This window comes from Pyrgilauda ruficollis, unplaced genomic scaffold, assembly GCF_017590135.1.
Source record: "Pyrgilauda ruficollis isolate IOZ18807 unplaced genomic scaffold, ASM1759013v1 scaffold52, whole genome shotgun sequence".
In the NCBI taxonomy this organism is placed as follows: Eukaryota; Metazoa; Chordata; class Aves; order Passeriformes; family Passeridae; genus Pyrgilauda; species Pyrgilauda ruficollis.
In genome coordinates this window covers 3861420-3889143 of record NW_024526822.1, presented here as the reverse complement: position 1 = coordinate 3889143, position 27724 = coordinate 3861420, and the positions used below count along the sequence as shown (strand labels likewise).

Below are 27724 nucleotides of genomic sequence, written 5' to 3'. Positions count from 1 at the left end.
TTACGAGGCCATTTAGAGCTGATTTCTTTCTTGAGGCTACAGAGACTGCAAAATCAAGCCATTACAACCTTTTAAAAGCTTTCTTGCCACAAACTAAAAATATCCCCGGCTGACAGATGCAAGCTGTCAATAAAGAATTTAAGAACTCAGTATGGAGAGTGGAAAGAGTGCAAAGTCTTGATAAACATCTCAAATTGGGTCTTACTCAGTGGGAAACAAGTAGTTTATAGTGGTAATTGTAAAGGGCATTTTACATTGAATCAATTAAATGAAAATCTTTTAAACCCTTTTTAAAAAGAGACCTTTTTAAGTTAACAGGTGATTTTAATTGGAACCATGGGACTTGCAGCCCGGGAGGTGGGTTGGGGTTTTTTTTTTTGTTGAGGAGGATTTTTTTTTTTGGAAGCTTTCAATATAGGGGGAAATCGATCCACTTCCATCAGCATCTGAACTCCCAGAGCCTTGCAAGTTCAGGAGTGAGCCTGAGCAAGAATTACAGTTTGCTCTGGTTTGTGAAGCTTTTCCTTGCAGTTAAATGTGTCTCCACCACTCCCTGATTGTGAAAGGTGCAGCAGAATGTATCAAGGATAATTATTTTCAGATTTCTCTGCCATAACCTACTGTAAAAATTTAGAGCTGTTTTATCTTTAAATTTGATTTCAAACATCAACTGGCACGAGCAGTAATTCAAAAACAATTCCTGCTCCAGCTGGGCACCAAGGACAAATGATCCAAATCTCAGCCCTGCCTCTGTCCAGCCTCTGTTCTAGGCCAGCCTTCCCAAGGCATCATGAGGGGAAACTGAGGCACAGCCAGCCTCCATCCATGCCCTGCACCCCCAGCTCCTGCCCCCCTTCCTCCGTGGAATTGCTGTGCTCCTGGCGTGCTCAGAGTGATTAGAGGCACTGTGAAGTTATGGAGTGGGGATCCAATCCCACAGCCCTCTTTGGAGGGGTGAGTGTTCCGCAGGTTTTTTCCCTGCCTGCGCCAATCTGCACAAATAGGCTTTTAAATTAAGCAGTGATTTGGAATATAAGTGAGTGCATTTAAGCTGCTAAGAGATGGAAAGATCCTAATGGCTGAAATATTTGTCATATCACAAATAAACTGGCTGGATCGGGAGCCACTAATATAACTAATTTTTACCAAATCCTTCACTGCTCTGTGAGAGAAAATGAGGTCAGCACAGGTTGAGGCAACAGCAAATGAGCAGCTGCCAGGAGGCAGCACAGAATACTGATAAAGGACTCTGCAGGAACTGCACTGCCTGCCCACAGAAACTGGAATCACTTTGTTCAAATTAAGATATAGCTTCTTCCAGAGCATCCAGGGCTTTAATGGAAAGGTGCCAAGGAATACAGGCTCCAATGGATCTGGAATACAAATGCATTCCAAAGGCTTCCCACAGTTGGGCTCATCCAGTTTTTATCCATCTGGGTGATTTGGGCTGGGAGAGAGGGCAGAAGGGTGCCCTGGGGCAGCTGATGAGAGTCCCTGGGATTCCCACAGCTCCTCTGGGATTTTCCAGTTTCAGGAATTAAACCCTGACTCAATGTGCCATTCATGAGGAGGAAAAGTGAAATGAAGAGGAATTCACAATTCACTTTAATAGAAAAAAAACAAGCCCAAATCCCACAAAGAACCTTCCCCAAAATCCAACCCAAACCTGCCCTGGCTCCAATCTGCTCCTCCAGGTTCTGGTGTAAGGAAAGAGCCCGAGCATCTCCTCCCCTGTGACTCCTCCAAAAACCAGCTCTGAGAGGGACCAGGGTGTCCTGCTCTTATTTTGGATGATCTTTAATGCAGGATCACTGGGATCCAGCCCCAAGGGCTCAATCCACAGGGAAGGGCACAGTGAGCACTTGGGAGCATCAGCCAATTTCAGTGAAATAAGCTTGACATGGATTAACAATTGCAATAATTCCTAAATGGAACAGGAGAGGGGTTCATATTTGATAACCATTAAATGGTTTAATGAAATAATTATAAGGCAGAGCCCTGAGCCTGGCCACGATCAATACCTATGAGCTCTGGGGGAAGAAACTTCCCCAAAATCCAACCCAAACCTGCCCTGGCTCCAGTCTGTCCCTCCAGGTTCTGGTGTAAGGAAAGAGCCCGAGCATCTCCTCCCCTGTGACTCCTCCAAAAACCAACTCTAAGGGGGACCAGGATGTCCTGCTCTCATTTGGGATGATCTTTAATGCAGGATCACTGGGATCCAGCCCCAAGGGCTCTCCTGGGATCAATCCACAGGGAAGGGCACAGTGAGCACTTGGGAACATCAGCCAATTTCAGTGAAATAAGCTTGACATGGATTAACAATTGCAATAATTCCTAAATGGAACAGGAGAGGGGTTCATATTTGATAACCATTAAATGGTTTAATGAAATAATTATAAGGCAGAGCCCTGAGCCTGGCCACGATCAATACCTATGAGCTCTGAGCCACAGCCTGACCCGAGCCCTGCCGCCCTCGCAGCAGGCAGAGTGGGGACTGCAAATGTGATTGTCACTAAAGTTGCATTAAAACACCCCCATCAAGGGCAGTAATAGATTAAAGGCCGCTGTGGCACTGCAGTGGGCTGGTCAATACCCTTTATTTCCTGCATCAGCCCCAATTTTGCCACCCTCCCTCACACTATTAGTGGGAGTCGATGCCTGGTGCTGGCAGAGCTGCATTAATGCAGGCTCACAAAAGCAGGGAGCGTGGCATTATCACTTCACTCACTTTCAAATTACAGCCTAATGCTGGCTGCAGGCAGCCTGCGACACGTTAACACTCGGTGTGCTTCGCTGGGGCCGGGCTAAACATTTCATGTGCAAGGAGTGCAGGGAGATTTGATGAGTGAAATCAGCCCTGCTGCCCGGTGGGAAATCATTCCCGGGAAGAGAGGGAGGCACTGGTGGGAAATCAGCAGGGAGGGGATGAGGGTGGGGAGGGAGAGGGGAGGAAGGGCAGGGAGGAGGAGGAGGAGGGTGCTGAGTGCCTGTGTGTGCTGGGTAGAGTGGTGCGAATAAAGCCACGCCTTGTTGGGTACAGGATTAGGTAAAAATGCAGATTTTGTTAGGTACAGAATTAGGAATAAACCCAGATTTTGTTAGGTACAGATTTAGGAATAAACCCACACCTTGTTGGGTACAGGATTAGGAATAAACCCACACCTTGTTAGGTACCAGAATTAGGAATAAACCCACACCTTGTTAGGTACCCACACTTTATTAGGCACAGGATTAGGAATAAACCCAGATTTTGTTAGGTGTAGGATTAGGTAAAAACCCATTCCTTGTTAGGTACAGGAACGGGTATAAACCCACACCTTGTTGGTAAAACCCACACTTTGTTAGGTACCAGGACTAAGTATAAACCCACGTCTTGTTAGGTACCAGGATTAGGAATAAACCCATGCTTTACCCCCTGGTACCAGGACGAGGTATATATGAAAATTTCCAACCAGTCTGTCCATGCCTTTCCTTACAGCCAGCTCTCACCGTTCCTGAAGGGTTTTTATTTAGTTCTTTTTTGTTTGTTTGTTTGGTTTTGTTTTTGTTTTTTTTGGTGGTTTTTTTTTTTTTTTTTTTTTTGTTTTTTTTTTTTTTTTTTTTTTTTTTTTTTTTTTTTTTTTTTTTTGTTGGTGCCCCTGCCCTTGGCAGGATCCCTAACACAAAATATTTTTGAGTCCCAGACTGGATCATCCCAAGTTCCCTCCACCTGGCACTGCTCTAGGAATTTTCTGATCTTAATTGCAAGTCAATTGTTCCTTCACTGATACTATTTACACATACAGCAGTGGGGTTTTTTTTTCATAAAACAGTATTCAAATATTCTTGAAAAACATTTGCATATATTATTGTATTTACAAAATATTATTAGTTTTTATATTATTATTTCAGCCAAGTATTGCTGAAAACATCACCCCAGGCCTCCTCCCTGGCCAGCAAATTCTCCACCTTGTCACCTCTGAATCATCCCACAAATTGAGATACTTCAGCCAGTAATCCCTTAAAGAAAAACTAATTATCCAGCATTCTTGTACTTGCAGGATAAACTTACAGGTTGGAAAAGGTCTTTTCCAACCTGGTTAATCCTGAAATTGTCTGCCACAGCTCAGAAATAATCCATTGCAAGTTCTCCTCTCAAAAATCCACCGAGGCTCTAACTGCTCAAGCAGCCCCTGTTCCAAACCTCTTTTCCCACTGCAATACCCACCGGGGTCATGCTCAGTTCAGCACCAATTACCTGAATTTAGGTTTTTTTCCTTTTATTTCCACTGGTCAGCTGGTAGAATCAAGTGAAGGCAGAGACAGTGTGATGCCCATTAAATAGTTTTTATTCTTTAGGACATGAATTGCATTCCCACTCATTTACAGTACTGTAAAGTGCAATGGTATTCATCTCCCACCTGCGCACACTTTCAAGTATTTAAAATGCCCAGAAAAAAAATGCTTTTGTTCAGTTTTTAATTTTTTTCCTTTTTTTTTTTTTTTTTTTTTACAGCAGCTCAGTTATGGAGTTATTAATCTGGCAAAATAAACCCAGATGTGCCTACAGGATTGGGTCCTTCACTCCAACCCCCAGCTGGGGGTCTCCTCCAACACTAACTGCTAGTGGAATGCATTTCCCAGGGTCCTTAGTCCACCTCCTCGATGGTTGGGCCAGAGGAGGCTCCCCCGGAGGGAGGAGCTCCACCCCCAGGGAATCCTCCAGGCATCCCACCGGGCATCCCTCCTGCACTCTGGTACAGCTTGGTGATGATGGGGTTGCAAACCTTCTCCAGCTCCTTCTGCTGGTGCTCAAACTCCTCCTTCTCGGCCGTCTGCAAGAGAAACGAGAGCTCAGGTGCTGCTGCTCCAGGGCACAGCCCAGGAGGGAAACAGCACTGCCTGGGTGATGCATTTCAACAATGTGCACTGGTGGGCACAGCAGCACTGCCTGGGTCACACATTTCAACAATCTTGGCTGGTTTAGCCCCACAGCACCAAGGCAGACTTGCATTAGAGGCACAATTATTCCTGCTTGGTTTGGCATCTCACATTGTTCCTGAACAATAACACACCCCTGGAAGGCAGCCAGGGAACAGGAGGGATTGGGAACTATCTGTGCTCCCCAGCTGTGGTCGCTCAGACATCCAAGGAAGGTACTTGGACCAACACAAGTCTTTCTGGAAAGACTTCTGGTGGAAACTACGAATGGCTTTGGAATCTCTTTCATCACAGCAACCAGTGCTCCTCCTCGAGCCTGAACTGTCCCTGTGGCTCAGCCAGCCCCTGGCAGCTGAACAGGGACTCTGACATACCTGGTTCTTGTCCAGCCAGTTGATGATCTCATTGCATTTGTCCAGGATTTTCTGCTTGTCATCATCAGAGATCTTGCCCTGGAGCTTCTCATCCTCCACGGTGGCTTTCATGTTGAAGGCGTAGGACTCCAGGGAATTCTTGGACGACACCTTATCCCTCTGCTTCTCATCCTCTGCCTTGTACTTCTCTGCCTCCTGCACCATCCTCTCGATGTCCTCCTTGCTCAGCCGGCCTGCAGAGAACACAAACCATGAGCATGGACTGTCCTCAGGGAATGATCCCTAACTCCCAAACATTACACACTTTAAACCTGGGGGGGCAGAAGAGACCCAGAACATGCCTTCTTAATAATTTATTAATTACTGCAGCTTAAAAGCTCACATAGGTATAAATCTGGATGAAAAGGCTGATTACAGCCAAGTTCAGACTAGAACAACAGGCACAGCTTGACATGCCCGTTTTTTCAAGTGCTCTCCCACAGACAGGGGGGAGGACAGCACATCCTTACCCTTGTCATTTGTGATGGTGATCTTGTTCTCCTTGCCAGTGCTCTTATCCACAGCAGACACGTTCAGGATTCCATTGGCATCGATGTCGAAGGTGACCTCGATCTGAGGGACCCCTCTGGGAGCAGGGGGAATGCCAGTCAGCTCAAACTTGCCCAGCAAGTTGTTGTCCTTAGTCATAGCACGTTCTCCTTCATACACCTAAGGAGGAGAAGCATCACATTATGTCATTAAAGTCATAATGGGTTAATTAATTGTTACCCTGAAGGGATGTGGTCGCTCAGACATCCAAGGAAGGTACTTGGACCAACACAAGTCTTTCGACTTCTGGTGGAAACTACGAATGGCTTTGGAGTCACTTTCATCACAGCAACCAGGAATTTACAAATTACAGGAATTTAATACCTCTGGCCTAAAAATTAGCTAACCAAGAAAGGTGTTAACCAGTGAAAGCACTGTCAGTGTCCTGTTACTACCCCAGAGCTCAGTGCTCACCTGGATCAGCACCCCGGGCTGGTTGTCAGAGTAAGTTGTGAAGGTCTGGGTCTGCTTGGTGGGGATGGTGGTGTTGCGCTTGATCAGGACTGTCATGACCCCTCCAGCTGTCTCAATACCCAGGGACAGGGGAGTCACATCCAGCAGCAGCAGGTCCTGCACGTTCTCAGACTTGTCTCCAGACAGGATGGCAGCCTGCACAGCTGGGGAGAGAGACACAGCATTAAAACCCCTGCAACCCATCCCCTGTGAACTCTGCTGGTGCACAGGGCTCGCTCAGACATCCAAGGAAGGTACTTGCACCATCACAAGCCTTTCGACCTCTGGTGGAAACTACGAATGGCTTTGGAATCTGCTTCATCATTGCAAGTCCAAGGGGAACTCCTACAGCTTTGGCAAGCTTTAGGATTGAGGTGGAAACCACCAAGAGCTGCAGAACGATCAATTACCTGCCCCATACGCCACAGCCTCATCAGGGTTGATGCTCTTGTTGAGCTCTTTGCCGTTGAAGAAGTCCTGCAGCAGTTTCTGGATCTTGGGGATGCGCGTGGAGCCTCCCACCAGCACGATGTCGTGGATCTGAGACTTGTCCAGCTTGGCGTCCCTCAGCGCCTTCTCCACAGGGTCCAGCGTGCCGCGGAACAGGTCGGCGTTGAGCTCCTCGAAGCGAGCCCTGGTGATGGAGGTGTAGAAGTCGATGCCCTCGTAGAGGGAGTCGATCTCGATGCTGGCCTGGGTGGAGGAGGACAGGGTGCGCTTGGCGCGCTCGCAGGCGGTGCGCAGGCGGCGCACGGCCCGCTTGTTCTCGCTGATGTCCTTCTTGTGCTTGCGCTTGAACTCGGCGATGAAGTGGTTCACCATGCGGTTGTCGAAGTCCTCCCCACCCAGGTGGGTGTCCCCTGCTGTGGATTTCACCTCAAAGATGCCATCTTCGATGGTCAGGATGGACACATCGAAGGTGCCGCCGCCCAGGTCGAAGATGAGCACGTTCCTTTCAGCACCAACCTGCAGGAAACAGCCTCTTTCATTATTTAATTCCTACTTCTACTGAAACAGCTTCCTCCCTCGCCAGGCACAGAGACCCCTCCATACCTTCTTGTCCAGCCCATAGGCAATGGCAGCTGCTGTGGGCTCGTTGATGATCCGCAGGACGTTGAGCCCTGCAATAGTTCCGGCATCTTTCGTGGCCTGGCGCTGGGAGTCGTTGAAATAGGCTGGGACAGTCACTACTGCATTGGTAACAGTCTGCAAACACAGCAACAGCACAGTCAGGGATGGCAATCCTCACACACAACCACTCACACAGCATTCCACTTCAGTCCCAGACTCACCTTGCCAAGATAAGCCTCTGCGATTTCCTTCATTTTGGTTAAAACCATGGAAGAGATTTCCTCTGGGTAGAAACTCTTTGTCTCGCCTTTGTACTCGACCTGCACCTTGGGTCTGCCAGCATCGTTCACCACAGTGAAGGGCCAGTGCTTCATGTCAGACTGCACCACCGAGTCATCAAATCTGCGCCCAATCAACCGTTTCGCATCTGGAAGAGATAATTTGAATATTTAATAATGGTCACTTTTAACTAAAAACCTAAAACTTTTACTAAAATTGCAGAAAATTCTAGATTAGGATCCTTAACATTATTAGTGCTTTGTTAAGACCCAGATGCATTCACTAAATTTCATCTCTTTAACGTGCATAAATTCAGTGCTATTACCACCAAAATACTGAACCACAAACTATGTTAAGACAACTGATTAAGATTATCCAAGACTGATTACCCTGAAAAACCTACTACAGGGCAAATATTTTCCCTGCCTTTAATAAATTTTAGCTTGTTATCACAAATTTATTCTGGTTAGAAATAATTAAAGTATAAAACTGCTATGAGAAAACCTTTTAGTGATGCACACAGCCAGGAAACATCTCTTTAATCACTAAACAGCGTGCCAATCCTGCAGCCTTACCAAAGACTGTGTTGGTTGGGTTCATGGCCACCTGGTTCTTGGCAGCATCACCGATGAGCCTCTCTGTGTCTGTGAAGGCCACGTAGCTCGGCGTGGTGCGGTTGCCCTGGTCATTGGCAATGATCTCCACCTTCCCATGCTGGAACACGCCAACACAGGAATAGGTGGTGCCAAGATCAATCCCGACAGCTGGTCCCTTCGACATCTTGTCTGAAAAAAAAAAAAAGAAAAATATGAATAATTTAGTTAAAAGTGAAGATGATACAGCTTGACCGGGAAAATGGTGGTAATTTCTTTATTTAAATGTTCACGGGCAGGTTGGTGGGGCTGGGAGCAGCCTGCTCTAGTGAAATGTGTCCCATTGTAAAGGGTTGCAACTGGATCCCTTCCCGCCGAAACCGCTGTGGATGAATCCCAGGATGAACCTGGAATCCCAGCCCAGGATGAGCCTGGAATCCCACTGCGATCCCAGCCCAGGATGAGCCTGGAATCCCACTGCGATCCCAGCCCAGGATGAGCCTGGAATCCCACTGCGATCCCAGCCCCGGATGAGCCCGGAATCCCACTGCGATCCCAGCCCCGGATGAGCCTGGAATCCCACTGCGATCCCAGCCCAGGATGAGCCCGGAATCCCACTGCGATCCCAGCCCCGTTCTCCCACGTGGCCCCGCAGCGCCCCCCGGCTGCACTCCCCGCCTCCGCCACTTGGTGTCCCCCGCACCACGTGGCCAGGGACTCCAAATCCCACCGTGCCCCGCGCCGCCCGCGCAACGTGAGCGCGGGGGAGGGGCGTGTCCGGGGGCTGCCGGGAAATGGAGTCCCGGGCGGGCGGGCCGCGTGTGCCAGCGCAGCCCCAGCCCCTTGCGACACCGATCCCCCCCCGGAGCCATCCCCTCCGCATCCCACACGTGGCCGTTCTCCACCCCCGGGCACTGCAGCACCCGCTATGTCCCGGCACCGCCCCAGGCCGCCCCCCAGCGAGGCAAGATGGGCGCTGCGCCTCCTCGAGCCCTCCCCCGTCTCAAAAGTAATGGAGTCGGCGGGGGGGGGAGGGAAGCGGAGTCCCCGCTCCTCCCCCTCCCGCGGCAGACCACATTGATGAGATAAACGTGGAAATACCGGGATAAAAAACACCACCCCTCCAGCCCAAAATGGGTCAGTACCCGCCATTCCCTCCCCATCCCGCAGCACAACGGTTCCTGAGGACACAAAATCACCCGGGAGGGCCCTCCGCCCTTTCCAGGTCACCTCCAAGCTGCCTCCAACACCCGCCCTACGCCACTCTAAGGCAGCCCCGTCCCAACCCGCCCTCCCCGTGCCGCCTGGTGCCCCCCCAGCCCCGTTACCCGCAGTCCGGCCCGGTCTCTCGTTCACACACTGGGCAGGCTCTCAGCTCAGCTCCGGCTCGCTCAATGCCCCGCGACCGCCGCGCCGCCCTTTTATACCCGCCCAGAACCTTCCAGAAGGCCACGCCTCCCTCGCACAGTTCTGACCAATCACCGCGCAGATCCCGCCCCCCCGGTCACAAGTGATTGGTCCCTGCCGTGCGTGACGCAGGCCGGAAGGGGGCGTTGCGCGCCGGCCGGCCCCGCGTTCTCGAACCTTCATGCGCTTTCCCCGCGCCCCCCCAAACCCCGCGGTGGGCGCGCCTTTCCTCGCGCTTTGGCCAATCAGAGCCCGCGCCGCGGGTGACGACACGGATGGAGGGCGTGGCGCAGGGAGAGGGCGGGCATTTCAGCCAATCGCCGCGCGGCGCGCCACGTCTTTATTTGCATATTTCGCAATGGGGCGGGAGGGGCCAATCGGCGCGCGGGAATGGCGGGTGATTTGCATAGAGGGCGGTGGGGAAGGAGAGCGGCGGGGAAGGGGAAGCTCAAGATGGCGGCGCCATGAGGGGCGATCCCCCGGTGCGCCCCGAGATCCCTCCTTCCCCTCAGGAACGGCGCCATTCCCCAGCCTCATCCCCGCAGCCATCGCCTAGCGTTTCCCCAGTGCTTCCCGCAGCGTGTGCTCAGCAAATCCCCTCAGTACAATCAGCATCCTCCATGTTCCCTCCTGCAAGGCAAGGGAGCGTTCCCCGCTTCACCCCGCGGCCTGTTTCTCTCGCAGGAAGCCGTGTTTGTGGTGGTTTGCGCACTGGAGCTTCTTGTTCCGCAGAGAAAAAGGCATTTTGGCATGTCCACGTTTTATAATCCACCCTAAATGTTCCCATCAATCATCGGCCTGAGGCCAGGCCAAGGACAGGGTGTCACCCGTTGGTGTGGGGGTAATCCAGCTCCCGGCATGGATTGATTTATTTGGGAAGGGAAGTGGTGAAAAACAGAGGGTTGTTGGTGTCCCTAGGGATGAGGGGAGCGGGGCAGAGATTGGGAATCACCCGAGGTCACGCTCAGGGCTGTGGCTGCATCCAATATTTACAGGGAATAAAGGCCAGGGAGGCACTGGGAGCAGGGAACACAAACACGAGCCCTGGCCAGGCTCTGGGACACGGCACACGGGGACAGCAGGCAAGGCAGCTTCCCTTTACAGGGGTAAAAACAGCACAAAAAAGCATTTCAGGTTCTCCCAGGTTACCTTTAGACAAAAATGCTCTTGGTAACACTTAAAATCCAGCACAGGAGCAGATCGCTCGGCCTGTTCCTCATGTCGGTCTGGGATAATTCCTCTGTGCAAGCCACATCCTGAGCGAGGGTGGCAACATCCCTTTTCCTGGCAATTTGGGGTGACAACAGGGAGATGTGACACAGCTGGCGAGCCAGTGGCAGCCCACAGCAGCGGGGAGTCACTGGTGTCCTGCCGGTTTGTGGCTCCTGCTCTTGCTCAGGGCTGAAAGCTGAGCTGGGATTTTGGGGTGGCATCCGAGGGCAGGCAGGCTTTGGAGCTGGAATTTGGTGCAGAAGGGGCTCTGTGCCATGGAGCACCAGCTCTGTCCAAAGCTGGCACACCTGGCCAGGTGAGGCGTGCCAAGCACACTCCACGCCGGCCAGAGTCCAGCTGCTGTGCTGTTCTGCTCCAAGGTTCCTCCAGAGATGCTCCTCAGAGTAATCCCCACTGAGCCCACCACGGCACCCTTGCTGTTCGCCTTTGGGGTGGTTTTTTAGGGTTGCCTTTTTTTAAAAATCCATGGATAGAATTTGGGCAGGACCTAAGAATAGCAGCTTGGCATGCCACAGTGACATTTAGATGTGCAAGCACGCTCGGGAGAGCGGGCTGAGAGCAAGGGGAGGCAGTGGGACTGCAGTGAGTCAGTGCAGGGAGGAGGGCAGTTTGCAAATGACTCATCCCATCAGAAATTAGAGGCTGTTCAACTGGACAAAAGGAGCTCGTTTGCTTGATATCACATAAATTAAAACTTGGCAGGCTTAAGTATTTAGTGTAAGTATTTAGTGTGGAGGGGTTTTTTTTAAGTTATGGATTGAAACGTTATTTTTGGGAGTGAATTTAGTGTATGAAGGATCTAGCACTGCTTCTCCTTTCAGTGTTTAAAACAGACTTGGGAGGAGAAGGGAGATTATCAAAGGCATTCCTGCTGCTCACCACAGCAGCACTTATTTATATAACACTTGATTTGCTGAAGTTTGAAAATCACCCATTTCCAAGGCCCTCCCTTCCCTTTCCCACGGGGTTCCCTCCTCTCAGCATGTCAGGACAAACTGCTCCGGGTTAAAAATAACCCCAAATTCCAGATCCTGTACAAAAGTCTGCGACTGCACAACTCCTCTCTGAACATAGCCAGGGTTTTTAATGTCATCAACTCCAGTGGGAGCAGGAGCAGCGTTTGCTCTTGAGTTAGGGACAGACAGGCCACACCTGTGGGACCACTGTGTTGTCACCCTGTTTTGTTTTAAATACTGATTATGTTGCAATTTTTGCTCCCACATTTCAGCAAGGAGGAGTGTTGATGTCTGAACACCCCTGCAAAACACCCTGGGGGGAGAGAAGGCTGAGAGAAACCAAGCACAGCACCTTTAGCTCCCCTAAATCCCACCCCCAGCTGCCTCCCAAGGTTTATCTGCAGAGATCTGAAGTGGCTGAGCACAGCTCAAGGTTTCCTCCTCACCTCGGAGCTCATGAGGAAAGCCAGGCACGTGGGCTGGTTCAGCAGGAAGGTCACGGCAGGGTGAGGATGAAGCCACCAGGAGTTGTTGTGCTGCCATTATTTATTTACCAGCTTGGCTTCCAGCACCTGCATCCTCAGCCAAAATATCCCAGATACCCAAATATCCCAGATTACCCAAATATCTGGGGTTTATCCCCATAGAAAACCACATTTGCTTCCATCCATCACCCAGGGATTCACATCTTTTGTGAAATGTCACCTGATTTAGACTGAAAAATACCCAGGAAAAAAAGCCCAGCTTCCCCACGCTTCCCATGCAAATATGCACATAGGCCTGCTTAGCTTAAAAATGGTATTTTTAACTCCATCCTTTTTTTTTTCCCCCTTGGATTCAGCTTGACAGCCTGAAACCCATCACACCACAGAAAATGGCACGAGTTGAGTTGAGCTGCAGCGCTTCAGCTGCAGCACCTTTATTTATAAAACAACCAACCAAAAAAAAAATTATTAAATCATTGATTCAAAGGAATCAATAATAAATATTTGCTTTCCTCTGAGTTGTTCAGACACAGTACAAGTACACCAATCATAGCAGGTAGCAGAGATGGAAGCTTAGTTTAGCTGCTGAGAAACAAAAAGCTACATAACATGGTAGGCATTTAATCACACAATTAATAGCTGGTATATGACAGTAAATGCTTTAATACACTATTTTACAAAACAGGGTTTGGCTTAATTGCTTCCCTTGTGCAACTCCTGATGGGCTGGAGCTTGGAAAATAGAGTACCTTTGGAATGATCCCTTTCTCCTGCTCCCTTTGGTGATGAACTTTACCCTTCCCTGTGAGTGGATGTGTGGGCTGGAGCAGATACCTGGGCAGGTTGGGAATTCCGAGCCAGCAGGGCTTGGGGCAGCCAGGATGGATCCCCCAGAGGATGCCCCAGCCTCTGCCCCTCTGCCTGACCCTCCCCAAGCCCCCAGAGCTCTCAGCCCTGCCAGCAGAGCTCCCAGCACAAGGTTCCACAGCAGCAGAGGCTGCCAGGGCTGCCCAGCGGCTCCAGGAAATCCTGCCAGGGCAAATTCTCCTCCCTCCAGGCTGCAGAGGAGCCTCTCTGCTAATTACCAGTCTGGGCTGGGACCAAAGGTGCCCCAGAGCCTTTGGCCAGCTCAGCTGCTGGGACTGTCACGCTGGCTTTGTGGTGAGAGCTCCTGGAGGCTCAGGGAAAGCACCTCTGGGGCTCAGGGTGAGGATGCTCAGGTGTGGGAATGTTGGAATGTTCCCTCTGCTGACAGAGTGATTAAATTATTCTTTTCCTGCTTAAAAAGGCAAAAAACCTAGTAGTTTCTCTCTCAATTTGGTACAAAGACACCTCATAGGACCTTTTGGACTTCACCTTAGAACTGGGGCTGAGTGGACAGAGTCCAAGAGGTCTGACCTAGGTAATTCACTAAAAACAGAAGAGAACAAAGAAATAATCACTTTTGTGGGGTGTTTTACAGGAGCAAGAACCTCTTGCCCCTGGTTTGGTTTTTCTCTGTAAGAGCTTTGTTATTTTGTCTTTTATTAAACCTTTTTTCTGTTTCCAACACCACCTCAGAAGCCATCCTGCTGGTTTTATGCCATTTGGGGTAGCTGAGCTATCTCGGGTGTGCTAAGCTCTCTGAGAGCTCATACAACCTGGCTGGAGCAGAAGCCCATCACTCAGGGGCAGCTCAGGGAATGTTCAGCACAGTGAGCACCCACAGAAGAACCCACAAGCTGCTTTCACCATCCTGTGCCTGCTTTTGGAATTTTCCCAGCTCTGGAGTGGCTCAGGAGTGCTTTGGAGCATCTGAACCTTCAGAGCTCAGGATAAAACCAACTGCAGAGGAATCCCAGGCACACAGAGCTGCTGTTTCCCACCCAGCTGATCCAGGATGGATCCCGGAGCATCCAGGGTGGAATGGCAGAGTATCCACCCCCAGCAGCTGGCATGGCAGGAGCAGCTATCAAACACCTCATGCCAGGCCTCCCTTATTAAAACTGGGATTGTGTTCCCTGCACAGCATCAGGAATTTGTCCTGCCAAGGGTTAAATCTGGGGTAGAGAAATGGAATTTTGAGTGACTGCTCCTAGGAAGAGAAGTTCTCACATAGTGTAGGGCAAGTTTGGAAACTCTTTCCCATATGGAAGTAGCCCGAGCAGGGCTTGGCTTTGATCAGGTCATCAAAGATCTCAAGTAAAGGAATTAAAATTCTGGGTCTCAGTCAGAAAAGGAGATTAATAACAATCCTGGAGTGAAAGAATTATAGATCTGTGGTTCTTCTGTGCTCATCCATCTTCTGTAGGCTCTTTCCACAAATTGGAGAAACCCTTTCCCTCCCTCCAGTGGGGAAAAAAACCCCAAACACCCTCATTTTTGAAACAGAAAATCACCAGTCTAGGAATACAGGAATCTAGAACCTACAAGCTCAGTGTCTTGTGTGTAGCAGTGGTCAGAGCCAAGTCCTTCAGAGGAAAACATCAGCAGCAGAATTCTGCTTCTGTCCCTACCTCCCATCCTTTCCTAACTTCATATTCCGTGGAAACACTTAACCTGGTTGCTCACAAAAAAAATTTTTTTTACAATTCTTGCCATTTTTTTAAGGGTCCTGCTAAAGGTTTAAACCTCAGCCCTGGCACATGGCCCAGCGTTTGGTGTAGGAGTGGGACAGCACACACAAAATGTCCTGGTGGGAGCAGCGTTTTGTGCTTGTTTACCTGTCCCAGGTGTGTTTTCCTCTGCCAGGGAACCCTTCAGGCCTTCCCTGGGGGTCAGCTGGGGAGTGCTGTTCACTCAGTCTCGGGGAGAACTTTCCATAAGGCTTCTCCAGCACAGCTCCCCCCAAACCTGGCCAATTCTCCAGCTGGCAGTGACCGAGAGCTCTTCCAACGCTCCATCCTGGCTTTTTGGTGCATTGGTGGCCCTCCCTGCTGGCTTCAGTGCCCAGGTCACTGCCTCCCTGCTGGCTTCAGTGCCCAGGTCACTGCCTCCCTGCTGGCTTCAGTGCCCAGTTCTCCTCTCTCTAAGGCTCAGCAGCCACGGGCACCCCTCCAGTGGGGCTCCCGTGGCTCTGCAGTGCTGCCCGTGGAAGCAGAGTCAGGCTCCTGGCCCTAAGTTTATTCTGGCAATTAAAGCACCTCTGTTTTCTTGACAGAAAAAGGTCGTTTCTCTTTAGTAGAGTTTCGTTCAGACACCTTAATACTGCATCTCTTGTCCTTTGGGAGTGGTCCTTTAATTTCCACTTTAGTTGCAGCCTCCAGTATTTCACTGAATGCAGAAAATGTGAAGCACCTGTCAGTTCCCTTTGGGGCTGGACACCCTCAGCCTCAAAATTCTTCCCTTAAGACAACACATCTTCGAGAACCTTCTCCAAAACCAGTCCGAGAGACTTCTCCCTCCCCACGAAACCTCTCTGGAATATTATGCATCTTTAAGTCTTTGTTGATCCCTTTTAAAAAATCCTGAGGTTCGGCTTCTTTTCACTCATACAGTTTCACTCGACAGCACAGCTTTGCTGTCGTAGGTTTTTAATGCTCAGTGTTCCATTTTCAAAGAAAAAAAAAAAGATAATTTAAAAAGAAGCTCCAACAAATCTTTCTTAAATCTGCATCAGAACCTTAGCGAGGCTCAGAAAGAAGCGAGTGGGAGGGCTTCTGGCGGCGTGAACAATCCCGAGTGATGAAGATGAGGCTGGCCAGGAGGAGAACTGGCTGCCCTAGCGCTGCGAAGTGGCCGGTGCTGTGACAAGTGGCGCTGGGGACAGGGGACTCGGCTCCGGGGATGTCACACGGTCTGGAAGGCGCGGCTCTGCGCGGGCACCATCACCGCGGGCACCGCCACCTTCACCAGGTGGTTGTAATCGACTTTTTTGGGCTCTTCTTTCCTGTCCAGCTGGCGCTGGCTGTACTGGGGAGGGGTCAGGTGGGGGGTGGCTTCGGTGGACAAAGTCCGCTGGCTGCGGGAGGCACTGTTGGCTGTGGACCTGGTGGAGGAGGAACCCGAGCGGGAGCTCCGGGAGCCCGAGGAGGACGAGCCGGGTTTGACGAGGTGCGCCTTGGGTGCCTCGGCATCTTCCCTGCGAGGGAACACGCACAGGGGTCAAACACCGCGGGGAACGCTCGGGGAAAGCCTGGGGATTGCTGCTGGGAACAGGGGAAAGAGGGGGGAAAGAATGGGAGGAGGAAGAGGAAAAGAAGGGGGGGTGGAAGAAGATGAAAAGAGGGGGGAAAAAGGGGGAAAGAAGAGGAAAGGGAAATAAGAGGAAAAAGAAGGGGAGGGTAAGAAGGGGGAAAGAAGGAAGGAAAGTGGGAGAAAGAAGGGGGAAAGCAGAGGAGAAAGAAGGGAGAAAGAAGAGGAAAAAAGGGAGAAATGAAAGGAAAAAGAAGGAGGAAAGAACAGGAAAAAGAAGGGGGAAATAAGAGGAAAAAGAAGGGGAGGGTAAGAAGGGGGAAAGAATGAGGAAAAGTGGGAGAAATAAGAGGAAAAAGAAGGGGTTGGCAGAGGAAAAAGAAAGGAGAAAGAAGAGGAAAAAGAAAGGGGGGAAAAGGGAGAAATAAAAAGGAAAATAAGGAAGAAAGAAAAGGAAAAAGAAGGGGGAAAGCAGAAGAAAAATAAGGGAGAAAGAAGAGGAAAAAGAAGGGAAGGGTAAGAAGGTAAAGAAGGGAGAAAAGTGGGGGAAAGAAGGGAGAAAGAAGGAGAAAAAAGAGAAAAGAGGAAGAAGAAAGGAGAAAGAAGAGAAAAAGGGGGAAATAAAAGGAGAAAGAAGGAGGAAAGAAAAGGAAAAAGAAGGGGGAAAGAAGAGGAAAAAGATGGGAGAAATAAGAGGAAAAAGAAGGGGAGGGTAAGAAGGGAGAAAGAAGGGAAGAAGAGGGGGAAAGAAAACCACCCCCAGTCCCTCTCAGAACCACAACGGACAAGCAGTTTTAATTTAACACCATAAAAGAATATGCAAATTCTTCAAACTACTGACATCGCAAATGTGAGAGAAAGCAGTTGGTTGAGGTCGGTACTAATTTGCCCAGGGAAAGAAGGGGGGAATTTAATTTAATGTCCTGCAAATTGTCCAGACTCTCTGCTGTGTAACTCGATGGATTAAACTCCCCCTTGCCCCGCAAGTGTTGGTAAATGAATTTGGAATAAAGACGCGCTGCTCACAGCCGGCTCTGTGCGTGTGCAGTGAACAGCGAGTGTCAGAGCGAGCAGCAGGCTGAGCTGTCTGCTCCGCAATCCTGAGAACGACAAATGGCCTGGGCAAGACTGCCTGAAACCGGTTCTGCCGCTTCCAACCACCCTGTGGGTGAGGAGAGAAGCGCCACGACCGGGTCCTGACAGACAGAGAGAGAGAGGGAGGGGGAGGATGTAACAGGCAGGCGTGAAAGGTGATACAGGAGAGGCTCCAGCTGAAAGGGCAAGGAAAGGAAACGGGAAAAGGGGAAGAAAGCAGCAGAGGCTGCCTTTGTGAAGAAGGGGGGAAGAAGAGGAAAAAGAAGGGGAGGGTAAGAAGGGGGAAAGAAGGGAGAAAAGCAGGAGAAAGAAGAGGAAAAAGAAGGGGGAAGAAGATGAAAAAGAAAGGAGAAAAGTGGGGGAAAGAAAGGAGAAAGAAGAGTAAAAAGAAGGGAAAAGCAGGGGAAAGAAAGGAGAAAGAAGAGGAAAAAGAAGGGGGAAGAAGATGAAAAAGAAGGGAGAAAAGTGGGGGAAAGAAAGGAGAAAGAAGAGGAAAAAGAAGGGGGAAAAAGACGAAAAAGAGGGAAGGGTAAGAAGGAAGAAAGAAGGGAGAAAGAGGAGGAAAAAGAAGAGGGAAGATGATAAAAAAAGAAGGGGAGGGTAAGAAGGGGGAAAGACGGGAGAAAAGCAGGGGAAAGAAAAGAGAAAGAAGAGGGAAGATGATAAAAAAGAAGGAGAGGGTAAGAAGGGGGAAAGATGGGAGAAAAGCAGGAGAAAGAAAAGAGAAAGAAGAGGGAAGAAGATGAAAAAGAAGGGAGAAAAGTGGGGGAAAGTAAGGAGAAAGAAGAGGAAAACGAAGAGGCAAGAAGAAGAAAAAGAAGGGGAGGGTAAGAAAGGAGAAAGAAGGGGGAAGAAGATGAAAAAGCTGCGAGTGCTCAGCAGCTGAGGGGATTTCAGAGGTGCCTGGTGGTGCACAGATGTCACCCGAGGCCAGGTGGCCGCACAGATAAACATAAAGATGGATCAAGGCTTTGTTTCTTGGAGGGCAGCAGCAGCTCAAACTCACTCCTGGAAATAGATCTTTCCAGCACTTTCCTTCCTGAGGAGTTTAGGCCGGCTTGGCTGGAGGCCAAGCTCAGCTTAGGGGAGTTCAGGGCAGGGAACAGATGAGCTCCAGGAACAGGAGTCGGCGTTCCCCGTGTTCCTGCTCCCCTCCGTGCCCGGGGAATTGCTCACCCCGAGCTAAATCCGGGGGAACAGTTGTTCAAAAGGCTCAAGGAGGGCTCAGGGAAAGTGTCTGCTGTGTGTGCCAAATAGGAGCTGCAGCTGAAAGGAAAAAAGGGGAAAAGAAGGAAGGAAGAAGGGTTAAAGAAGGGGAAACTGGGGGAAAGAAGGGGGGAAAGAGGAGAAAAGGGGAAAGAAGGTGGAAAGAGGGGGAGAAAGAAGAGGGAAATGGAGAAAGAGGGTGGGAAGAGGGGAAAAGAAGGAATAAAGAAGGGGAAAGAGGGAAGAAAGAAGCTGAAAAGATGGTAGAAAGAGGGAAAGAGGGGGAAAGAAGGGAGAAAAGGAAGAAAGAAGAGGAAAAGAAGGGGTGAAGAAGGGGAAAAGAAGGTGGAAAGGGGGAAAGAAGGGAGAAGAAAGGGGGAAAAAGGCAGAAAGAAGGGGAAAAGAGGGGCAAGGAGGAGAGGAAGAAGAAGGGAAGAAGGGGGGAAGAAATGAAAGAAAAAGAAAAGAAAGGAAAAAATGAATGGAAAAGAAAGAGGGAAAGGAAACCACCCCCAAACCCTCTCAGAACCACAACGGACAAGTGACTTCAATTTAACACCATAAAAGAATATGCAAATGCTTCAAAATACCGAAATTACAAATGTGAGAGAAAACAGTTGGTTGAGGTCTGTGCTAATTTGCCAGGGGAGAGGAGGAGTGATTTTAATCTGATTTTCTGGGAAGTTTTCACAAAGATTCTCACAGTCAAGAAATTTGTCAGTGGCATTTCACAGAGACTTTAAAAGTTTTTAGAGCAAAACTTTTCAGAGCAAACTCTGCAGACACTTAAATCTGCTTACAGTCAGTTCAAACGGCGGTGCAAAGAGGGGAGGGAGCGTGGGAGGTGGGATTAAACAAAAGGCGTTACCTGATTTCATTGGGTGCCTCCTCTTCCTCGTATCTCTTCTTTTCTTTCCTCCTTATGGTCAGCCTCACCACCAGGAAGAGGAGGGAGAGCCCCAGCACCACTCCACACACTGCCCCGGCGATCATGCTGATGTTTTGTGCATCTGTTGTCCAAAAACCAAATTTATTGGTGAGCCCTTGCTGTGGTGAGGTTCTGGTCCACGCTACAAGTCCCAGCACTGGGTAGAACTCAGGAACTCAGGACAGCACGCTGGAGTTTTATTTTTTTAGGTGTGTCTCCACACAGAAGATGAACCAGTTTATCTGCAGCTAGGCTGAGCTGGCAGGGAGCAAAGCTGTCACCTCTGCAAGGGTGAAACCACAAGTGCTGTGCCTTCAGCTGTGGGGCAGAGTTGAAATAAGGAGGAAAAATTCCCTTCTAAGAGCGTAAAAATGCAGAAAATACAAAGACAGGGCAGCCCCTGTGGAACATGGCACCAGGCAGCACCCCAAGGCAGAGGTGGTGGCAGAGGAATGTTTAATCTTTTAATGTTTCCCCATGAGGATTTTTACCCCCCTTCAACTCCCCTTGAGTGATTACAGCCTTATTCTGAAATTCATTATTCAAATGTGGAGAAATAGTGACCTGACTGAGGCAGACAAAGCAGGAGAGGAAACCATCCTGGGCAGGGTATTTTTCATCCAAATCAGCCAAGCAATGAGAGAACGTTTCCCATGGGTTGTGGGCCCTTTGCTGATAGTTTATGACAGCCTTTTTGGATAAAAGTGGTCAGGCTGGGCTTGGCTGAAAGGTGTTTCCTTAAGCTCAGTCCCTCAGGAGGGTTTAGCAAAGCCAAGTGAGGATTTAAACCAGTTCAGTTCAATTGCCATAAAAGCTGCCTGGATGCTTTTACTTCACATGCCTGAGGCAAACCGGTTTTCCTTATTCCGTATTCCAGTTATTTCAGGCATGGCTGGGCAGAAAAATTCCAAAGCTGTGGAATCTCCAGGAGGAGACTTCTTTGTTAGGAGCCTTATCACAGCAGGTCCGGCTTGGAGAGCTGCTGAACTCCATTGTTTGGCTTTGGGTGATAAACTCCACCCTTTTCCTGGCATGCAGATGTAAAGGACACCCAGCCTGGGTGCACACACCCCTGTGGGCTTCCTCAGGCGATTTTGACCTCTGCTGTTCAGGACACAAATGGCTAAACCTGATGAAATTATATCAAAAGTTACTTTTTATCTTGCAAATTAGTCCATGTCTTTCTAACTGCCTTTAGATATTTTGCTGTCCCAAGTGCAGCAAATGCATAATTTGGGATGGTGGAATACCCACAGAGAGAATTCATACCTGAGACTCACCTCATGCAATCACTCCAGCCAGAGCTACCCCTAACTTACCATTTTCCCTGCTTATGTTTCATAAATCGTTCTGAAAATCAACTTTTCTAACGGACCCAGACATCTAAAGTGATAAAACCATCATCTGGGCTCAGGTTGTGATGTCATTTTAGGTGAGGGCTGCTGTGTGAATCAAAAGTGCAATAAATAAGAGCTGTTTTGCGGGATTAAAGTATGAAAGGGCAAAGGAGCAGCACGGAATTTTCCAGGGAGAGCTGGGAGGCAGCAGGTCCCCCGTGGAGCAGGGACACGGTTCTGAGTGAGAGGAATGAGGGACTTAGCACTGTGCACAGCTCCTGAAAGGTGCCTGTGCTCAGCTGGGGCTGGGCTCTTTCTCCAGGCACTGACACAACCAGAGCACACAGCCCCGAGCTGCACCAAGGGAAATACAGGCTGGATAGCAAGAAAAAGTTTTTCACAGAAAGGTGATAAAGTTCTGGAATGGCTGCCCGGGGAGGTGGTGCAGTCACCATCCCTGGGTGTGTTTAACAAAGCCTGGATGTGGCACTGGGGGCCAGGGTTGAGTTGAGCTGTTGGGGCTGGGCTGGACTCGATGATCTTGGAGGTCTCTTCCAACCTGGTCATTCTGTGTGAATTCTTTGAATTCTTTGACTTGTCTTTCCAAACAAGCTGTGGGTCTGCTGGGAGATAAACCCAGCACCGAGAGATAAAAGAAACAAAGGGAAGGATGCCATTGATGAATGGATGGAAAGGATAAGAGAGATTTGTCTTCCCAAACAAACTGTGGGTCTGCTGGTAAATAAAATTGGATACTGAGAGATGGAAGAAACAATGGGAAGAACCAGAAATTCCATAGGAATTCCAAATTGGAATGGCAGCCCAGATGATGGTTTTATCACTGTAGATGTCTGGGTCTGTTACAAGCACTAATTGACACAAGGGAAAAAAAAAGGAGGGCACACATTAGAGGGGGGTCTGTGTTAGGAGATTTGGGAAGTCTGAACCTCTCAAATCCCTCAGCCAGTGGGGAAGAGAGAGGGAAATGTGGCTGGGAAATCGGGATAAAAAGGAGGCTGAGTCCTCCAAAAATTGGAGAGACCCCAGGGGAAATGCCCCACGGCCTCTCCCTTGATTGGAATGAAGTCGCAGGACTCCTCTGCGTCCTTTGTGGCCACCGAGGCCGGGTGTTTTCGGCGGTGTCCCTGCCCGGGGCGGTACTTACGCTGCACTGTCACCTGCAGCGCGCAGCTCTCCTGCCCCGCCTCGTTGGTGGCCACGCACTGGTACAGCCCCGTGCTCATCTGGGTCAGGTTCTTCAGCAGGACCTGCCCGGGGTTCGAGATGTCTGCGAGGGGGGAAAACACCGCCGGGGTTAGTCAAATGGAGAGAGAAACTTCGGCTGTGGGGGGTGCACAGAGGAACAAATTGATCTGTGGGGTGAAACCAGCTCCAGAGCAATGGCAAGGGGGGAGGGAAGAAGAAAGAAGGGGGAAAGAAGGGAGAAAAAAGGGGGAAAGGAGGAGAAAGAAAGGTGAAAGCAGGAAGAAAAAGGAAGATAGAAGGAAGAAAAAAGGGGGAAAGAAGGAAGAAAGAAGGGAGAAAGAAAGGAGAAAGAAGGGGGAAATAAGGGAGAAAGAAGGAAAATAGAAGGAAGAAAAAATGGGGAAAGAAGGAAGAAAGAAGAGGGAAAGAAAGGAGAAAGAAGGGGGAAAGAAGGGAGAAAGAAAGGAAAAGGAGGGGGAAAGACGGGCGAAAGAAGGGGAAAAGGAGGGGGAAAGAAGGGAAGAAAGAAGGGAGAAAGAAGGGGAAAGGAGGATCACCCCCCAGGCTCAGCCGCAGCGGTGGGAGGAGTGTTGGAGCATCACGCGGTGATCCCAGAGCTCGGGAGAAGCAAAGCCCCGACTCACTGACTCTGGAGTTGGGCGGGAGCTGCTCGGCTCTCTCGTCCTCCTCGCTGAGGCGCTGCCAGCGGTAGGAGATGGGAGCAGTGCCCGAGGCGGAGCGGCACTGCAGGGACAGCTCCTTCCCTTCCAGCATCTCCCCCTCCAGCCAGCACTTGGGCTTGGAGGGTCTCTCTAGAAGGAGAAGACAGGTCATGGCGTCACAGCAGAGTTTGCTCACTGGAAACCCTTCCTTTGGCATTTAAACAGCTTCCAGGAGCTGCCTTCCCTGGAATGCGTTAAGGAATCACACCAGTGATGGTTTTTAGGGGACTAAAACCCCTTCCTTTCTCCTTTTTCCTTTCCTTTCCTTTCCTTTCCTTTCCTTTCCTTTCCTTTCCTTTCCTTTCCTTTCCTTCCCTTCCCTTCCCTTCCCTTCCCTTCCCTTCCCTTCCCTTCCCTTCCCTTCCCCTATAGGGCACACAACAGAAGGTTTTTAGGGGGTTAGCTTTTTTTAGAGGAGCTGGCTGGCTCAGCCACAGCAGTGACATTCTCACACTCTTTGCCTCGTGGTCCCTTGGAGCTCTATCACCACATTCCTCTTCCAGGCACAATTTCCAGGATATCTTTCCCTCCCTTCCCTTCTCCAGTTCTTCCTTCTGCCCTGACAGGCTGCAGGATCCTTCCAGAGGATCACAGAGAGTGTGAAAAGCAATAAACTGAAATCAGGGCAGGGAAATGCCACCCCCAGCTGCTCATGTGTCACTCCACGGGCTGGGGTCAGCTCTGGTGCTGGGACATGCAGTGCCAGTGCCCAGCAGGAGGGTGGGCAGGGTGGTGGCCAGCTGAGATAGGATATCAGGCTGCTTTGGGTGCTGAGATCACAGCCATCCTCTGGAAAGAATGGCTTTGCATGTTTGTGCCTATTTGTGGACTAATTTGCTGCCAGGAAGTAGAGAGCTGAACAGAGGAACAGCTCTGGCAAGTGACAAGTCTGGAATCACTAAGCAGAAACCTACTAGAGACATAATCAGATGGGAACCTTGATATTTTCATGATGGAGCCATTGTGCCTGAGATGATCCTTATGAATTTCTTTTAGGGTTCAGTACTTAGTTCAGTACACCAACCTCAGACCAGTTCTTTAGGCTCTTCCTGTGGTCAAAAAATGCAAAGGCAGATATAAAGTTGGGCACTGAAACCTGATCTTGAGGTGTCTTTGTGCTAGGCAGAAACCTACTAGAGACATAATCAGATGGGAACCTTGATATTTTCATGATGGAGCCATTGTGCATGAGATCCTTATGAATTTGTTTTAGGTTAGTTCACTACTATCACACCAGCCTCAAACGAGTTCTTTAGACTCTTCCTGTGGCAAAAAAACCACAAAGGCATATGTAAAGTTGGGCACTGAAACCTGATCTTGAGGTGTCTTTGTGCTAGGCAGAAACCTACTAGAGAGAATCAGATGGGAAGCTTGATATTTTCCTGCTGGAGCCATTGTGCATGAGATCCTTATGAATTTGTTTTAGGGTTCAGTGTTTAGTTCAGTTCTATCACACCAGTTCTTAAGGCTCTTCCTGTGCCCAAAAAACGCATCGGCAGATATAAAGTTGAGCACTGAAACCCGATCTTGAGATGTCTTTGTGTATTTATACCCTGCTGAAACCAATCTCTCCCCAGGAAGTGAGCCTGGATTTCTTTTTTCCCCTTTGGGAGAATAAGGAACTGTCCTTACCCACAACCTTGAGGGTGATGCGAGCCCACTCGTACTGGCCAGCGTTCTTGACCTTGCAGATGTATTTCCCTGCATCGCTGGACTGCAGGGAGATGATTTGCAGGGATGCATCTCCAGCAAGGAAGTTGGAGGTGAAGGAGACACGGCCCTTCTGCTCCTCGTTCAGGTCATCATAAACACGGCCCCCAGAGTAGGTGATCACCTGGGAGTAGAGCAGACGCTGAGTTGTCGTTTTATTTTCACATGGAACAACAAATTGAGCATTTCCAGGAGCTGCACATCCCAGGGAAGTGACTTGTCAAGGGTCACACAGGAAGCCTGGGGCAGGGTGGGGAAGCAAACCTGGGTTTCTGCCCCGAGAATGATGCAAAAGGTGTATTTATTTCTGCTGGAGGTTTATATTGGGCACTTGTACAAGTGTAGAAACAGGCATCGGTTGTTGCCACAACACATCAAAGCAGTCTGGAGGCTTGGCTGTGCTAATTTAAGTCCCTGCAGACCTCATTTTTATAAGGACTAAACTACTGTGTGTTGTACTGAAACCAAGGATTCGAAAATTTGGCCTGCAAACCCCAAGGTTATTTTGAAAGCCTGGAGGGCACTTCTGACCTTGATCTAATGAAGACTGACTACATTTAAAAGCAAAAAAAATAAAATCCATTGTAACCCAACCTGCTCCGTGTTGGATATCAAACAACTTTTCCACATTCTAAATCTCTCTAAATCAGCTCTGTTTTCCAAACCCTGCTCTCATTGCCAGAACAACCTGCAAAATCATCCCAGCAGTGCTGGTGAATGGAGGGCTGGTGGCGTGAGGGCAGAAATAAAGTGATTTTCTCAGCGAACCCACCGCTTTCTGCACGGTCTCGGAGATGTGCAGCAGCCACTCGATGTCCAGGCTGCCCTGCTCCAGCAGCCCCAGGCGGTGGTGGCAGGGCAGGGTCACGTTTTCTTCTGCCACCCTCTTGAATTCAGTCTGAGCCTCGCAGAGCCAAATGGAGCAGGAAGCTGGAAGGCAAATTTCAAATTTTCACATTTCAAAGTGGTGTGGGAGAGGTTTTACAGTGACTTCTGTGAGCCAGAGAGAAGCTGAGCACTTCCAGGAGCTGCACATCCCAGGGAAGTGACTTGTCAAGGGTCACACAGGAAGCCTGGGGCAGGGTGGGGAAGCAAACCTGGGTTTCTACCCTGAGAAAGAAGGGAAGAAGAGGTAGAAAGAAGGGGAAAAAATGAGGAAAGAAGGTGGAAAGAGGAGAAAAGAAGGGGGAAATGGGGGAAAGAGGGTGGGAAGAGGGGAAAGGAAGGAAGAAAGAAGGGGAAGGGAGAGAAGAAGAGGGAAAGAAGAGGAAAAGAAGGTGGAAATAGGGGGAAAAGAAGGGGAAAAGAAGGGAGAAAAGAAGGGGAAAAGAAGGTGGGAAGAGGGGGAAAGAAGGGAAAAGGAAGGATGAAAGAAGGAAGAAAGAAGAGGGAAAAGGCAGAAGGAAGGTGGGAAGAGGGGGGAAAGAAGAGGAGAAGAAGTGAGGGAAGAAGAGTGGGAAAGAAAGGAAAGAAAAAGAAAAGAAAGGAAAAAGGAAATAGAAAATAAAGAAGGAAAGGAAACCACCCCCAGTGGTGGTGCAATGATACAAAAAAAGCATTTATTTCTGCTGGAGGTTTACACTGGGCACTTGTACAAGTGTACTTCTGTGGTGTGGAAGAGTTTTACAGCGACTTCTGTGAGCCAGAGAGGAGTTTGATAAGAGGATCCACATTTACCCCTGAAAGAATTTCCTACCAAGGTCACTGACACAGAAACCAAGAAAGAAAGAAGGATAAATAAGAGAAACCTGCAGCTGCCTGTTCCAATGAGCGCTTTGTGTTTCGTGACCAATGGGTAAAGGGTAAACTGAAGAGTTTTGTAAGATTGTATAAAAAGCATCCATGCTGTAATAAAAACAGGTTTGAAACCTTCTGAAAATGGAGTGTTGCTTTGTGTTGTGACCTTCTCAACTACAACACCAGGGTGCATCTCTGGTGGGTTTTTTGCTGGATTTTTCCTCATTTTCTTCACAGCATCCAAGCGAAGTGCCCAGCTCAGCTCCGTGCACAGAGTGCAGCTGATTTGAGGAGACATCTCTGCAGAGCCAGGCGTTTTCACACCGATCCTGGAGCACCAGCAGATGGCTTCACACTCCGGAGCTGCCAACGCTCCCACACCCTCTGCAAACTGCAGATAACCTCCCCAGCCCCGCCCTCACCTCTTGGTATTGAAATCACCTGATTTTGAAAGCATTATTTCCACCCAAAAAATCTTCCTTCAATTATCCCTTCATCAGGCTGGCAAAGGCTTGGAGTCTCTTCCCTAACACTGGGTGATGTTTGTGTATTTCAGAAATAAGAAATATGTATATCAGAAAGATATATGTGTCAGAAATAGGATGAATATCAGAAATATTATCTATATTAGAAAGATATGTCAGAAATATTGTGTATATCAGAAATATATATATCAGAAATATTATGCATATTAGAAATATTATATCTATCAGACATATATATCAGAAATATTATGTATATCAGAAATATATATATCAGAAATATATATATCTATCAGAAATATTACATATGTCAGAAATGTTATGTATATCAGAAATATTATGTATATCAGAAATATATATATCAGAAATATATATATCTATCAGAAATATTACGTATGTCAGAAATATTATGTATATCAGAAATATTATGTATTTCAGAAATAAGAAACCAGCCTGGGAAGAAGAGGATTAAACTTAAGGAAAGTGTGGAATAAGTGGGATTGGGAAGTGACTTTGAATAACAACGCCAAAAAAAAAAAAAAAAATTGTCAAAAATAGTTTGTCAGGATTTTAAAAAGAAATAAGAAGGGAAGTGCCAAGCGAACCCGCTAGAGGGAAGCAGAGCCCTTGGAATGCGAGACAAAATCCCCCAAAGCGGCCGTGAACGCCCTAAGAGTGCCCGGAGATGCCGCAGGGAAATCGGGTGTTGGGCCAGCTGTGCCTTAGGCACTGTCTGCTCGGGCTTTTCTTCTGCATCCACTGAAAACTGGACAAAAATCCACCACCAGTTCTTGGCTTTGCCCATCTCCAACTTGTAAACGTGGGAAGTT

The 27724-nt window shown here is 49.1% G+C and overlaps 2 protein-coding genes and 3 non-coding genes across 5 annotated transcripts in view; all 5 read right to left on the bottom strand.

The window, feature by feature from the left end:
• Nucleotides 1-4310: 4310 nt before the first annotated feature.
• Nucleotides 4311-9762, bottom strand: HSPA8 (heat shock protein family A (Hsp70) member 8). The gene is made up of 9 exons (XM_041480663.1): nt 9607-9762; nt 8261-8470; nt 7628-7833; nt 7389-7541; nt 6746-7301; nt 6297-6499; nt 5804-6002; nt 5295-5527; nt 4311-4814 (listed from the first exon to the last, which is right to left on the bottom strand). The coding sequence occupies exons 2-9, from the start codon at nt 8463-8465 to the stop codon at nt 4629-4631; spliced, it is 1941 nt and encodes a 646-aa protein (XP_041336597.1). The 5' UTR covers nt 8466-8470; nt 9607-9762; the 3' UTR covers nt 4311-4628.
• Nucleotides 5115-5217, bottom strand: LOC121360653. Its single transcript, XR_005956237.1, has one exon. It is a non-coding gene; the product is annotated as a small nucleolar RNA SNORD14 (small nucleolar RNA).
• On the bottom strand, nt 6078-6174 carry LOC121360655. The gene has a single exon (XR_005956239.1). It is a non-coding gene; the product is annotated as a small nucleolar RNA SNORD14 (small nucleolar RNA).
• LOC121360654 lies at nt 6569-6665 on the bottom strand. Its single transcript, XR_005956238.1, has one exon. It is a non-coding gene; the product is annotated as a small nucleolar RNA SNORD14 (small nucleolar RNA).
• Nucleotides 9763-12777: 3015 nt separating the features above from the next.
• LOC121360646 (CXADR like membrane protein) overlaps nt 12778-27724 on the bottom strand; it is a 54651-nt gene continuing 39704 nt past the window's right edge. Inside the window, 6 exon segments of the mRNA XM_041480660.1 lie at nt 12778-16418; nt 19641-19782; nt 22203-22325; nt 22888-23055; nt 24598-24799; nt 25448-25605. Coding sequence (XP_041336594.1) covers nt 16127-16418; nt 19641-19782; nt 22203-22325; nt 22888-23055; nt 24598-24799; nt 25448-25605 — 1085 coding nt within the window. The 3' untranslated portion in view covers nt 12778-16126.

Excerpts from the sequence above, each read along its gene's own strand:
- HSPA8 (XM_041480663.1), bottom strand. The coding sequence starts at position 8,465 with ATGTCGAAGGGACCAGCTGTCGGGATTGATCTTGGCACCACCTATTCC. Across the intron at positions 7,834-8,260 it reads CCCAACCAACACAGTCTTTG|ATGCGAAACGGTTGATTGGG; the intron begins GTAAGGCTGCAG and ends TATCTCTTCCAG. Across the intron at positions 6,003-6,296 it reads AGCCCGGGGTGCTGATCCAG|GTGTATGAAGGAGAACGTGC; the intron begins GTGAGCACTGAG and ends TCTCCTCCTTAG.